This window comes from Dipodomys ordii, unplaced genomic scaffold (assembly GCF_000151885.1).
Source record: "Dipodomys ordii isolate 6190 unplaced genomic scaffold, Dord_2.0 Scaffold70, whole genome shotgun sequence".
Lineage (NCBI taxonomy): Eukaryota > Metazoa > Chordata > Mammalia > Rodentia > Heteromyidae > Dipodomys > Dipodomys ordii.
The window spans coordinates 5,890,084-5,905,110 of record NW_012267286.1 but is presented as its reverse complement, the minus strand read 5'-3'; the positions used below and the strand labels follow the sequence as shown (position 1 = coordinate 5,905,110).

The 15,027-nt window shown below is 41.5% G+C and overlaps 1 protein-coding gene across 1 annotated transcript in view; it reads left to right on the top strand.

Moving 5' to 3' along the window:
* Egf (epidermal growth factor) overlaps window positions 1–15,027 on the top strand; it is a 66,436-nt gene that overhangs the window by 24,417 nt on the left and 26,992 nt on the right. Inside the window, exons 6-12 of the mRNA XM_013023787.1 lie at window positions 578–703; window positions 2,172–2,294; window positions 4,030–4,152; window positions 6,249–6,374; window positions 7,803–7,939; window positions 10,142–10,290; window positions 14,718–14,822. Coding sequence (XP_012879241.1) covers window positions 578–703; window positions 2,172–2,294; window positions 4,030–4,152; window positions 6,249–6,374; window positions 7,803–7,939; window positions 10,142–10,290; window positions 14,718–14,822 — 889 coding nt within the window. The remainder of the gene's footprint in view (window positions 1–577; window positions 704–2,171; window positions 2,295–4,029; window positions 4,153–6,248; window positions 6,375–7,802; window positions 7,940–10,141; window positions 10,291–14,717; window positions 14,823–15,027) is intronic.

Sequence of the window (15,027 nt, the reverse complement as noted above, 5' to 3'; positions counted from 1 at the left end):
TTCCTTCCTTCCTTCCTTCCTTCCTTCCTTCCTTCCTTCCTTCCTTCCTTCCTTCCTTCCTTCCTTCCTTCCTTCCCTCCCTCCCTCCCTCCCTCCCCCCTCCACCTCCTCCTTCCTCCTTCTTCCTCTTTCTTCGTTGGAGAGAAGAGTCTTCCTGAGTTTCCTGACTGGGCTGCCTTCCAACCTTAATCCTCAGACCTCAGCCTCCTAAGTAGCTGGGATTACAGACAATGAGCTACCAGCATCTGGCTATGTGCTTTTTGTTGGTACACAAAAATCAGAATGAAATAACTATGTAGACGTTCAATGTTTGCAGTCTAACGAATGCCATCTCTAGTTGGTTAGGGCTCTTTATCTTGAGGGGGGCTCTGGGAGTGGCACCAGGGGAGAACCAACCACCTTCCTCATTCTAGGAAATCTAGACGAATGTGCTTTGGCTCTTTGCAGCAAAAGATACCACCACTACTGTTGACATCAAGGGGAAGTATAGACTTTCTTAAGCCCCCTGTGGGGGTCAAACATTGTCTGCTATGAGAACACATGTCCACTCACTCCAAATAAACCTCTTCTGTTTCAGGGCAGAAACTCTGCAAGCTGAAGAAAGGAAACTGCAGTCGGGGCCTGTGTGGACGAGACCCCAAGTCCCAGTTGTGCGCATGTGCGGAGGGCTATACTTTAAGCCCAGATGGAAAGCACTGTGAAGGTAACACATGCACGGTTCTGCAAAGCCTGGAAATCCTACTCCTATCCAGGGGCTATTCAGGAGGCCGGGCAGGGCCTGAGATGGAACCAGCTTCAAGTTCACCTTTCCCTTCTTTTATTTTATTTTATTGATTGATTGATTTTTGTGTTGGTCATGGGGCCTGAACTCTGGGCCTGGGCGCTGTCCCTCAGCTCTTCAGCTCAAGGCTAGTGCTCTAGCACTTGAGCCACAGCGCCACTTCTGGCTTTTTCTGCTTAAGTGGTGCTTAGGAACCGAACCCTGGGCTTCATGCATTCAAGTACTCTACCACTGAGCCACCTTCCCAGCCCCCTTCCCTTATTTTTAATTCCTTTCCCAGAAGAGCACTGTTTGGCCCTCACCCCCACCCCTTTGTGTTTTCAAAGTCTCAGATCTTTTTCTATTTTGGAGTCTCAGGTCAAACACTTTCATAAGCTGTTTAAGAATGGATATGTTCAAGAATTCTCAGATTGTGCTCTAGGGATTTTTTTTCTCTTTCATTTGACTGTGCAAATCAGGACAGGCAACTTTCCTGTTAGCAGCGTAGTTCCATAGTTATGGTTGGGTTCTCTGGGATTCTCACATCTCACCCTGTAAGACTGTCTGAATCCTGGGGAAATGTCAGTCGGACTGCTTATTTAGGTTTGGTTGAATGAACCTGGGAGAAATGTGGCAAATGTTTTCCTAGAAGGTGCAGTGGTTTTGTGATAAATGAATGCGGCAGAAATAGGGTGAGTCACAAATACCCGTAAATCTAGCATCTGGGTATGAATGATAGCCCCGTGCTTCCTCAGGGCCAGTGCGGGCAGTGAGCTGCTTCTGGTTCTGGCACTTCAGCCACAGCAAAGCTGCTGGGGAAATATGTCTACATTTAGTTTTAGAAGAACAGGTAATGCCACCAACTTATTAGGAACATCCAATAGTCCCTAACTTAAATGGGATCCTATGTCTTTTCTAAGGATATAGGGTGGCCATATCAAAAGGTAATTCTTGGGCTGGGAATGTGGCTCAGTGGTAGAGCGCTTGCCTTGCATGCATGAGGCCCTGGGTTTGATTCCTCAGCACCACATAAACAGAAAAAAAAAAGCTGGAAGTGGTGCTGTGGTTCAAGTGGTAGAGTGCTAACCTTGAGCTGAAGAGCTGAGGGACAGCGCCCAGGCCCAGAGTTCAGGCCCCATGACTGGACCCAAAACAAAAGGTAATTCTTGTATGCAAATCCATGAAAGAGCTGTAGAAACTGTGATGAAAAAGAAATGGCTTCCATGGTCATGTAATGAATGCCATCCTTCCTGAGTACTGGGAAAACAAAAAACAAAAAACAACCTTCTCAACATCAGCTCCCATACATACAAGCAGAGCTACCCTACCCAGTGCTGATAGCGATACTGCCTTTTATATTCATCATTAACCATTGACCATCTGACTCTGCTCTTCTACGGTCCTTGTGCAGATGTCAACGAATGTGCCCTTTGGAGTCATGGCTGTACTCTTGGATGTGAAAACATCCCTGGATCCTATTATTGCACGTGCCCTGCTGGCTTTGTCCTTCTTCCGGATGGGAAACGGTGTCACCGTAAGTCACAGTGACAACTATTCATTGTGTTTTATTTTTATTTTCAGTCCTGTTTCTAAGGTGACTATGATCTAAGTTGGTGGACTTCAGTTAGGAGTGAGAGTTGATATTTTCTTGGTGTTTACCTTTGTTTTGCTTTAAAAAATATGGAGAACTGGACTCTACCACAGACCTAGTGAAAAGCAATTTAAAAATGTCAAATATCACCTTACATACCTTACATCATACATTCTCATTTGTACTTGAGTTGTTTCTTAAGCTGAAGTTCTTTCCTGTCCTATTATTTTCTCTCTGTTGCTATACTCATTCTCCACTGTTGGTGTGTGTGTGTGTGTGTGTGTGTGTGTGTGTGTGTGTGTGTGTTTCTAGTCATGGGACTTGAACCCAGGGCCTAGATGCTATCCCTGAGCTCTTTTGCTCAAGGCTAGCACTCTACTACTTTGAGCCACAGCACCACTTCTGGTTTTTGAGTGATTTATTGGAGATAAGAGTCTCACAGGGACTTTTTCTCCTGGACTGGCTCTGAATGGCCAAGTTCAGATCTCAGTCTCCTAGGAGCTAGGATCACAGTCATGAGCCACCAGCACCGGGTGTCTCCAGTGTTTTAATGATTGTACTTTATGTATATTTATGATCACTTATTTATAATATATTTACCACACATTTTGGACTTTGTTAAGAGCATCTCTTTCTAATTACCCACATGAACAAATAGCTTTAGTTTTTCTTATACATGTAATTTCTTTTCCAGATGAACTTGAGAATCATTTGGTGCAGTTGCATTTAAAACAGTTTGGAATTTTGATGACTTATTTTGATGACTTACTTATTTGAGATAAAAGACACTAAAATGAAACTCCTTCCAAAATCCGAACTATTTAATATTTTTAGATTAAAATTTGTGTTTGTGACTCTGTGAGTGTGTGTGTATATGTATGTGTGTGTGTGTGTGTGTGTGTGTGTGTGTGTGTGTGTGTGTGTGTGTGTTGTTTCTGGAGTTTGCACTTGGGCCTCCAGCTCTCAATCCAGTTTCTACTCATGGACTGAAGCTCTACCAACTGAGCTACAGTTCTACTTCTAGATTTTTGCTCGTTAATTAGAGATAAAAGTCATTTGTATCCTCAGTCTGGCTTTGAACCGAGATCCTCAGATCTCAGCCTCTTGAGTAATGAGAATTTATAGCCATGATTTTTTTTGCCCGTTTTTTGTTGTTGTTGTTGTTTTACATTCCAGATATTAAGGCATTGCATAAATGTTTAATCTTTAACATCCTTTTTGTAGGATAGCATGTTTTCGATTAGACAGATCTTTCTACATAGCCTAATCTTGTCTTGAACTTGAGATACTCCTGTCTTAGCCTGTTGAATATTCAGACTATAGACATGTATCCTAATTTGTATGGATAGCATAGCACCTGTGTGTGTGTGTGTGTGTGTGTGTGTGTGTGCTGATAAAGAGCCTGGATCCTATCTCTTAGCATTTTTTGCTTAAGTCTGTCTCTCTACTGCTTGAGCTATCCCTACACTGTGGCTTTTCCTAGTTAGTTGTTAATAAAAATCTCATGGAATTTCCTTCCTGAGTTGGCTTTGAAATATGATCCTCAGATCTCAGCCTCCTGAGTAGCTAGGATTTACCTACTTGAGCCACTAGCAAATAGTACTTTTTATTAGCAACTGCTTGTAATGAATTCCCATAAACTTGATTTTACACTAAACTTTGTTTCTTCATTAACTAGAATTTGTTTCCTGTCCAAGCAACGCAAGTGAATGTAGCCATGGCTGTGTTCTGACGCCAGACGGCCCCCGGTGCTTCTGTCCTGAAGGCTCAACACTTCAGACAGATGGAAAATCATGCAGTGGTGAGTCAGCTGGCTTTCTGTCTGGAAAAAAAAAGTTGTTCTTTTTTTTTAAAATAAGTTTTATTATTGTGAGATACTGTACAGAGGAGAGATTACAGTTACATGAGCAAGGTAATGAGTACATTTCTTATCAAGCAATGTTGTCTCTTCCTTTGTTTTTCCCCTACCATCCCTTCCCTCCCATCTCCACCCCTCTAGCCTAAAGTGTAAAGTTCATTTTTCGACATAATGTCTTCTATATCTCATTGTTGCAATGAGTCAACCTGTATCCCTGTTTAAACAATTTGTTTTTTCCCTTCCCTTCCCCAAATTATACCAACATCAAACAGTGAAAACAGGGGTTATACCATGGGGGAGGGACATACAAAGCAACAACAACAAAAAAAAAAAACTTATAAATACATTAGAAGCAATAGCCAGAAAGAAAATTCCACTTGTGTCCTTATCTTGGGGTTCATTTTGCTTAACATCATCTTATCTGACCTTTTCCAACCAGATTCCCCTCCGTAGATGAATGGATCAAGGAAATATGGTATATTTACATAATGGAATTCTATGCCTCCATCAGAAAAAATGACATTGCCCCATTTGTTAGGAAATGGAAAGACTTGGAAAAATTATATCAAGTGAAGTAAGCCAGGCCCAAAGAAACATCGGTCCCATGATTTCCCTTATTTGCAATAACTAGTACATGTCTGGAATAAAGGTTTTTAAGTGACCTTAAAAGTTAATCAAGACAATGTTCATCAGGAAATGTACTCATTACCTTACATATGTAACTGTAACCATTCTGTACATCACCTTGACAATAAAATTAATTTTAAAAAGTTAATCAAAGCAGTGATTGTCCAAAAAGAAATGCTCTCATTACCTAACTTAAGTAACTATAACTCCTCTGTACATCACCTTTATAATAACAATTTAAAAATTTAAAAAGTTGATCAAGATGCATTGTACTTATAAACTGATAAGTTGAATTGAAACTCCTTTGTTCAACTACATAATGATTAATTTAAAAGAGAATAGGAATTGTATAAATAGAAAAGGTTAATCTTATTGTCAAAGGAGAGTACATTTTCTAATATTACAAACTGTAATATGCAATAGATTAACTTGTAGATTTAAATTGAGCCTTTGATTTTCAAAAGTTAGATAGCCTTGAGTTATCAATGCTAACTACTAGCAGCATGATTAGAACTAGTAATTGGCATCTCTTTGTCTCTCTTTTCTCATCTGTAGGAGTATTTGCCTTCTGGATTGAACAAAATCGTAGATACAGAACATTTAGCCTTTTGCTTCAACTTAGTATTCTTATCTTCATAAGTTACTGAAGAATATAGATATAGGATACCACTCCAAATTAGCAGAAGAGTTTCATGTTGCTTTATGAGTTTTGAATTTTAAAAAATGAAATAGAAGGGATCCCTTTTTATTGTACAGAATGAAGTGTTACCTGAGTCTAAAATTGAAAACAAACCCAATTAAGGTCTTAAAAAGTTATACTAAAGTAAATAAATAAGGCAAAACAAATCAAGAGAACTTGGCATTAGTGGCTCATACCTGTAATCCTAGCTACTCTGGAGGTTGAGATCTGAGGATCATGGTTCAAAGCCAGCCCAGTCAGACAAATCCAAGAGGCTCTTATCTCCAATTAACCACCTCAAAACCAAAAGTGGACATATGACTCAAGTGGTAGAGTGCTTGCCTTGAGCAAAAAAGGTCAGGAACAGTACTTATGCCCTGAGTTCAAACACCAGTGTCTGAACAGCAGGGAAAAATGTCAAGAGATCAAAAAAGGGAGAAAGGCAAAAATGTCTTACTAGAGGAAACAGCTACTTACCAAAACATATTTCTTTCTTTGCACTTGATCTTTAGTTTGGGAGGACACACTAGGAAAAGGACCACTGGAATGTGAAGGGTTAACATGCATAGGTTGGGTTATAGAGGTTGCTCTAATTTCTGAAAACTAAACTTGATTCCAGTGGAGCAAACAACCATAGCAATAATTTTAAAAGTCAGCACCCCAGCGCTTTGATGCAAATGTATTCTATTTTGGATGACATCATATTATGACGAAGCAACTGTTTGTTTTGTAGGCTGTTCATCACCTGACAATGGTGGATGCAGCCAACTCTGCATCCCTCTCAGCCCAAGATCCTGGGAATGTGGATGCTTTCCTGGGTATAATCTACAGCTGGACCAAAGAAGCTGCACAGCTTCAGGTTAGTGCCGAGATTGTCTGACTTGCACAAAGATGACAGGAAGGTCACATTTCACATAGAAAGATGCAGGGTTGAATTGTTTTGGGCATCTTGATGGAAATTCTTGTTTTGGGGGGCTTCTCTTTTAGGTTTGGAAATGAAAAATAAATCCTGTTACTATAAGTAAGTAATAAGGACCAAAATAATAATGTTTTTATTATTACTTAGAAATAAATGATATATTTAAGGATATTTCTGAGTTAACTGACATCAGGAAAGATTTTTTCATCATGTCAGGAATGGTGTATTCAATAGGTAAAAAAGTCATAGGCAGGTACTGGTGGCTCACGCCTGTAATCCTAGCTACTCAGGAGGCTGAGAACTAAGGATGCAGTTTGAAGCAAGCCCTGGCAGGAAAGCATGTAAGACTATTATCTCCAATTACCTCATAAAAAAAAGCTGGAAGCAGGGCTGGGAAGGTGGCTCAGTGGTAGAGGCCCTGGGTTCGATTCCTCAGCACCACCTAAGCAAAAAGAAAAAAGCCAGAAGTGGCGCTGTGGCTCAAGTGGTAGAGCACTAGCCTTGAGCTGAAGAGCTAAGGGACAGTGCCCAGGCCCAGAGTTCAGGCCCCATGACTGGACCAAAAAAAAAAAAAAAGCTGGAAGCAGAGCTGTGGCTCAAGTAGTAGAGCACTAGTCTTAAGCATAAAAGCTCAAGTTCAGTGCCTTGGCCCTGAGTTCAATACCTGGAACTGGCTCCTCCCCCACCAAAAAAAAAAGAAAGAAAGAAAGAAAAGAAAAGAAAAAGAAGGAAGGATCGAAGGAAGGAAAGAAGAAAAGAAGAGAAGAGAAAAAAAGTCCATGTCTGTAATCCTAGTTACACAGGAAGCTGAGATCTGATGATCCAGATTTGAAACCAGCATGGGCAGAAAAGTCTGTGAGACTCTTATCTCCAGGTAACCACCAGGAAGTTGGAAGTGGAGATGTTCCTTAAGTGGAAAAGTGCTAGCCTAGAGTGAAAAAGCCAAGCAAAAGCATGAGGTTCTGAGTTCAAGCCAAGAAGAAGCAAGAGGAGGAGGAGGAGGAGGAGGAGGAGGAGGAGGAATAACAAGAAGAACAAGAAGAACAAGAACAAGAAGTTGTTGTTGTTGTGTATAGACCCAATATTTGTCTCATTTGGCTCTGGTCTGGAACATTGAATGAAGTATGTAAGTAATTTGTGTTTTAAAGGCAGATACCTAGAAAGATAAGGATCCTTGGTGAAATCCTGGCAGTGTGTGATATCTTGGGAGAGGAAGTCTTCTTGCCTATCTTTGCCTGCAGCACACTGGTGGGAAGCTAACTATATGAATACTGCAGAAATTAAAGAAGGTACAATAAGGAAGTCAGGAATGCTTCGTGGCTCCTAAAGCAGGTGGTAAATAAGCCGTGTTTGCCATTTTGTTAACAGGACCACCACCAGTTTTGCTGTTTGCCAATTCTCAAGATATTCGACGCATGCACTTTGACGGAACAGATTATGGAACCCTGCTCAGCCAGCAAGTGGGGACAGTTTTCGCCCTCGATTATGACCCAGTGGAGAACAAGGTAGGCTGAACAGATGTGTATGCTGTCAGGACAGAATGCAGGATGTATTTATGTTTGCAAATGAATATCCTCTAAGCCCAGAATGCTTACATGCAGAGCAAGTTAAATGTAGACTTTGGGGCATCTTTTGAGCTCCAATGAGCACCAGTGCCAAGCACATACAAGGAGTCCACAAATAGGTTTTTGATAGTTTGATGGGAGTGAGAGGGATGGGAGATTGAGATTCAAGGCAAATCAAATATGGGTCAGTAGTTGGTGTCAAATATTATATCTTGTTGGATGCCCAAGGCTTATTTCTGTAATCCCAGTTTCCCAGGAGGGAGAGATCTGAGGATCATGATTCAAAGCCAGCCCAAGAAGAAATGTCTAGGAAGACCATTATCTCCAATTAACCACTGGAAAAGCTACAAGTAAAGGTGTGGCTAAAGTGGTAGAGTGCCAGCTTTGGGCAGAAAAAGCTAGAGTGCTAGGCCCTAAGTTCAAACCTCAATACTGGTATACACACACACACACACACAATATAAATACATGTTATATATATATATATACACACACACACATATATATCATATATATGATATTCAAACATTCTCATGAAATTCAGGAATCTTTTAATAGCTTGTGTACTAACTGAAAAAGAACCTTGAACCTGCAAAGTTGGACAACATGGACAAACTAAAATGAAACTATCAGCCAGGTGCTGGTGCCTCACACCTGTACTCCTAACTATTCAGGAGGCTGAAATCTGAGGATTGTGGTTCAAAGCCAGCCCACGCAGAAGAGTCCCCTTGATACTCTTATCTCCAATAATCCACTCAAAAACCAGAAGTGGCACTGTGGCTCAAGTGGTAGAGCGCTAGCTTTGAGCACAAAGAGGCTCAGCGACAGTGCCCGGGCCATGAGGTCAAGCTCTACAGCTGCAAGAAAGAAAGAGAGAAAAAAAGAATGGAAGAGAAGAGAAGAGAAAGAAATTATGAAGCACTGGTGGCTCACTAGCTACTCAGGAGGCCAAGATCATTTCAGGTTGAAGCCGGCCTGGGAAGGAAAGTCTGTGACACATCTCCAATTAACCATCAAAAAACTAAAACTGGAGGTATGACTCAAGTGGTAGAGCACTATCAGCTTTGAGCAAAAAGGGACAGTGTCTCAGGCCCTGAGTTCAAGCCCAGTACTGGTGCACACAAAAAGGGAAATTATGTAAAGTTAGAGACAAAATCGACTTCAATGAATGTATGTTCTAAGTTCTGTAGTCAGGAAAACTGAAGTTCAAGGCCTTGGCCAGGACAGTGAAACAAATATGTGGCAAATTTAGGAATGGAACCCATGTCCTCTGACCTGCCCTAAAGTAATATGCTACTGAGTGAGTGCTTGAAGCTTGCTCAGCTGATACCCCTTATCAAATCATGACTTCCTTCCTTTCAGGCTATAGTAGCTACTAAAGTTCAAGAACAAAGGCTATGTCATGGATCAATGGGGAAAGAATAATAAATTGCCGGTAGAAATATGTGCAGACACTAAGGATTTACGCCTATGTATATCTATCTATACCTCATGTAACTTAATAAGCTATTCTATTATCCCCATTTGGCCAAGTAGGACACTAAGATTCTGTAAGACTAAGAAAAACTAGCCAGACTCACTTCTGTGGCTCACTTCTGTAATCCTGGCTACTCAGGAGGCTGAGTTCTGAAGATTGCAGTTCAAAGTCAACCAGAGCAGGAAATTCTGCGAGACTCTAACCTCCAATTAACCACCAGAAAACTGGAAGCGGCACTGTGGCTTAAAGTGGTAGAGTGCTAGCCTTGAACAAAAGAGCTCAGGGACAGTACCCAAGCTCCAAGTTCAAGTCCCATGCATAACCAAAAACTAAAAAGAAAAAGAAAAGAAAACTTGTTTATAGCTCCACACACCAGAAAGAAAAACCATTGGGGTTCATCGTAGATGTGTTGAACTTCAGAACCAAGCTCTCCACAGATACCCTGGATGACCCGAGGCCCCCTTCATCTTCTTTAGATATGTTCCACGTTCATTTCCCTTTTTTACTTTTTTACTATCTTTAAGTAGTGTACAAAGGAGTTCCCATTCTACCACACAGTATGTGAATACAAGGTGTCTGACCACATCGCTCCTAACCCATCCCTTCTCTCACTTCCACATTCATTTCTAAGCGCAGACCAGTCATGCCTCTGTTCTCTTCTGCAGCTCTATTTTGCCCACACAGCCCTGAAATGGATAGAGAGAGCTCGCATGGATGGTTCTCAGCGAGAGAGGCTCATCCAGGAAGGAATAGACATGCCTGAAGGTCTTGCTGTGGACTGGATTGGCCGTCGAATCTACTGGACGGACAGAGGGTATGTTTCCTGCTTGGGTTTGAAGCCTCAGGGGAAGGAAGAGAGGAAATAGATAACACCACTGGTTTCCTCTTCCGGTGTTGCTGGGGGCTTGCTGAATGGTGGAAAGGGGCTATGTTACTATCTATATTCCCTCACACCCTGCCCTCCAGCAAGCCCGTTACTCCTTTCAAGACTGAACTAACTGCTATGGAAAGATTTCCAGGACTAAAAAAGTAGCCTTGTGCTTTTGCTGTTCAGGCTTTGTTAACAGAGAAACCTGAAATGTGAGTACCATAGTATGCATCCTTCAAATCTCTGCTATGGGTCAACCGCTCTCCTAGGTTTTCTGAGAGAGACAAAGGAACATGAGATACTATCCAGCTTTGCAGCCAGCACACAGTTTAACTGGAAAGACAAAGCATTATTTCCCCAGCCAAACAAATGCTTGGACTGTTCATAGGTAGAAGAAATATTGTAAGTCTGTGCAGGTAGCTATCAATTGGAAGGTGTCCATTCTGAAAAGGATGGCTGGGTGAGCCTGCCCAACCCCCAACTTTTACAGGGTTCAGAAGGGATGAGTTATTCCAGGTCACACCACTGGACGTGCTGGCTCAGAGAAGCAGACTTGAAGGAGAGAGAGGGACTGTTACTCGAGCGGGAAGGACAGATTATGAGATTGGAGGGGTGGATCGGCTTCTCTTTGGGTTGGGAACCATAGAACTAGAGTGCAGTCCGGGTGTTTCTGTACTCTGGGTATGCTAGACTGGGGGCTGCAGGAATGGCTGCTGCTCTTGGTGTCCAGGTGGCCTGTGTCACCATGGGGACAGAACAGGAAAGGGTTGGAGAAAAGCTAGTGAAGAAATAGTTGCCTCACTGAGGTGCTGAAAAGAGCTCGCTTCCTTCCTTCTGTGAGAGAGGTTGTCGGCCATGGTCCCTCACCAGATACATCAGAGGTGCTATGTGCTCCAGGAACGGAAGCCATGATGTGAAATGGTAGCTGTGCACCATGTGTGAAGAAACAAAGAGTGAGTGAACTGCATGAAGCAGCAATTCCAGCCCAGAGAGGAAAGCCCCAGGGAATGGGTTTATATGCTTGCTATGAGCTTTCTGTATCCCAGAAAACCTCTATGCGTTTGTATTACTGAGGGAAAACAAGGTCTTAAAAATAAGTGACGCCACTCACTGGTGGCTCAGGCCTGTAAACCGAGCTACGCAGGAGGCTGAGAACTGACGATAGAGGTTCAAAGCCAGCCTGGGCAGAAAAGTCCCCATGAGACTCTTATCTCCAATTAACCACTAAAAAACAGGAAGTAGCATCATGGCTCAGAGTGGTAGCACACTAGCCTTGAGTAAAAGACAGCACTCTGATCCTGAGTTCAAGCCTCACGACTGACAAAAGTAAGTAAAAAATAAGTGAGAAGTATGTGGTATGCAATCATCAATAAATGGCACCTCCATATCCAAGGTGAACATTTTTCATCTCTCTACCTTTCATCTATTATCTGTATCTATCATCTGTCCGTATCTATCATCTGTCATCAATCTTTTATCCATCTATCACCTCTTTCATCTATATCTATCATCTATTATCATTATCTCTATATAGGTATCACTTATCTATCACCTATTATCTATATTTATCATTTATTACCTGTATTTCACAGCTATTATTTATATCATCTATCTATAGTCTATTATCTATAGTTATTATCTATCATCTATGTTTATCACTTATTAGCTATTTGATCATCTATATATTGGTCTATGCACATTTTTTGGCGGTAATAGTTTGAACTCAGTCTCAAGCTTGCTCGTCAAGTGATCTGCTACTTGAGACATGCGTTCAACCTCTTTTGTTTAAAATTATTGACTGTTTGATACAGTCTTCTTTAAGTTTCTGTCCAGACTTGCATGGGCTGGCACTACAGTGCTGGCTTCCCACACAGCTGGAGCCACAGATTTCCACCACACCCAGCTTATTTGTTGAGATAAAGCTCTTTGTAATTTTTTTTTCCTGTGCTGACCTCCAGTGACCCTCCCAGTCTTCACCTCTGTGTCTGACATCATTTGTGCCTTCATTCCTTTACTATCTGGGTATTCATTTATTGAATAGCTATAATTTACTAGATACCGTGAGTAAAGCTTTCCATCCAGAAGACTGCTAATTTTCAGAGAGATGTATTTTCTTATCTCCAGTTTGAAGATGAAGAAAATTGATCATCAGAGAAAGTGAAATAATTTGACCAGAGCCAGTCGTTCAAGTATATCAGATCTGGAAGCAGAGTCCAAAGATGATCATTTTTAATGATGATCATAGAAGTTGGACTATGCTATTGCTCAAAAGGATGATATGTATTTAGCATATATAAAGCCTTGAACTCAATCCTTAGCAAGAATCCTTAGCAAAAATCATCATAGAGAGGACTTTCTCTTCCAATCAGAGTTGGTTTAAATGTGCCAAACCTAGAGTCTCATGGAACAAATTTAAATTGACCATAACTGTAATAATGATCAAAATAATAAAAACAGCCTTCTCCATGCTGAACCTACTTGAAAGGATGTTTTCAGTGTCAGCTGCTCATAATAATAGCTAGTGTGTTGTTTTCAGAGAGTAAACATTGATCATGACAATAGGTGTTAACACTCTTGAGCCTTCTAAGAGCAATGGGCCTTTTACCTATTTTTCCATGTCCTGTCATTTAGCAATATTTGATTACTAGTATGGTGGTAGCTAGTACAGAGGTATGCCCACACAACCCTATATTGCAAAATTAGACCTCAAATTTTCTCCCTCATTGACTTCAGTAATCACAAGCCCTTTTAAGTCCTCTAACCTCTGAAGACAGCTGCCAAATGTAAACCTTTCATTTGTCTAGCAATGAGATGTTTACAGTTGGAAAACCTTGATATTAGCTAGAAATTGGATTTAAATAATTGAGATTGCAGTGTCATGGTATTTGATGACATGATAACAGAGTTGGTCATATTCTACTGGCCTAGGAAGGGACAGATTCAACAAACATCTAAGGTCTAGGAAGGAAGCTAATTGTTAATCCCCCATGCAATGCTATTATTCTTTAGTATGAAGGATTACTGGTTACTAACGCTAATTAAATTAAGGAGGTAGAAATATATGTTTATCCGTTTGGGGGTGAGTAGCAAAAACTACCATAAGATTTTTTTTGAAAAAGCATTCTCTGGAGGATCTTGTTGGGCAGCTCTCACTCTGAAAGTAGGGTGGTAGTCTCCCTTGAAAGCTCCCAATGAATACAAAGAGATGCTCCCTTCAATTAAGGAGTACACTAGAGTTGAGGTGAGCCTACTTGTGCCACTCTTTGCTTTCTTAAAGCTCCCTACACTGTAAGTTTGAACTTCACTTTTTGGTTGAACCAAATAGAAGTGGATTATTCGGGGAGTGTCTCACGGGGCTCAATAATTCTCATCACCCAATCCTTCTCCAAGTAGATTTATTTATTTATTTTGCCAGTCCTGGGGTTTGAACTCAGGGCCCGGGCACTGTTCCTGAACTTCTTTTGCTCAAGGCTAGCACTCTACCACTTGAGCCATAGCGCCACTTCTGGCTTTTTGTGTTTATGTGGTACTGAGGAATCCAACCCAGGGCTTCATGCATGCTAGGCAAGCACTCTACCAATAAACCACATTCCTAGCCTCCAAGTAGAATTTATAGAGGATGTGAAAATGGAGCTGATGGTTTTATTCCCCCAGGCCCAGCAAGTAGACTCAGAACTTCTTCCTTCCTACTGGGGGAAAATGGGCACAAGATTCCAGGGTAGTCAGTGAAGCCACTGTATTCTCAACCATCTTAGAATCAGATGGGCAAAACCAGGCTCAATGGATTGTGCCTGTCATCCCAGTTACTTGGGATACAGAGATTGGAGTTCCAAACCTACCAGGCAAAAAGTCCACAACATAATCTGCAAAAATAAAGCAGAAAGGTCTGGAAGTGTGATTCAAGATGGTAGAGCACTTGCTGAGCAGGCACAAGACCCTGAGTTCAAAATCCCAGTTCCTACTCCCAGCCCCTCTCCCCAACATACACAAAGAGAGAGATGGATGAAAATCATAAACTTCCACTTGCTGTCCTATGCTGGTTTGTCCCCTCCTCCTGGTTCTCTGTCCAGGGGCCTGACAACTCTCTTGCTTCTGGCTTCCGTTGCTTCTGCAAGAGACTTGAGGGCATTTATCCTGTTGTTATCCCTGCCAGGCCCCTGTCCCAGCATCTTTTTACTTTCTCTTATTTCTCAGACAGGTATCAGGAAGTTAGTTCCAAGATGGTGTCTTAAATCAGAGGGGGCTTGTGGGTGCTAATTTTGTACTGTATATATGTGTATATGTTTAAGAGATAGCATATCATGAATGAGGATGCTTTTGTTCGAAAAGTAAAGATGATAGAACAAAACATTCTTGTATGACCTACATTTCAGGAAATCTGTCATTGAAGGGAGTGATCTAAGTGGTAAACATCGTCAACCAATCATTAAGGAGAACATCTCTCAGCCACGAGGAATCGCTGTTCACCCAGTGGCCAAGTAGGTATTTGTGGAACCCAGGGCCCCTGCTACAGACACGTGGTAACTCCTGCCACGGAATTTGTGTAACACCTCAGGTGGTGGTGGAATCTGAAGCCATGGGAACCTGGGAGATCTATTTAAATCTTCAGAAATGATGTGGCTAATGTACATTCTATGTCTTTTATAATGTTGTAAAATTTTTCTCTCTTCCTCTCCTTTTCTG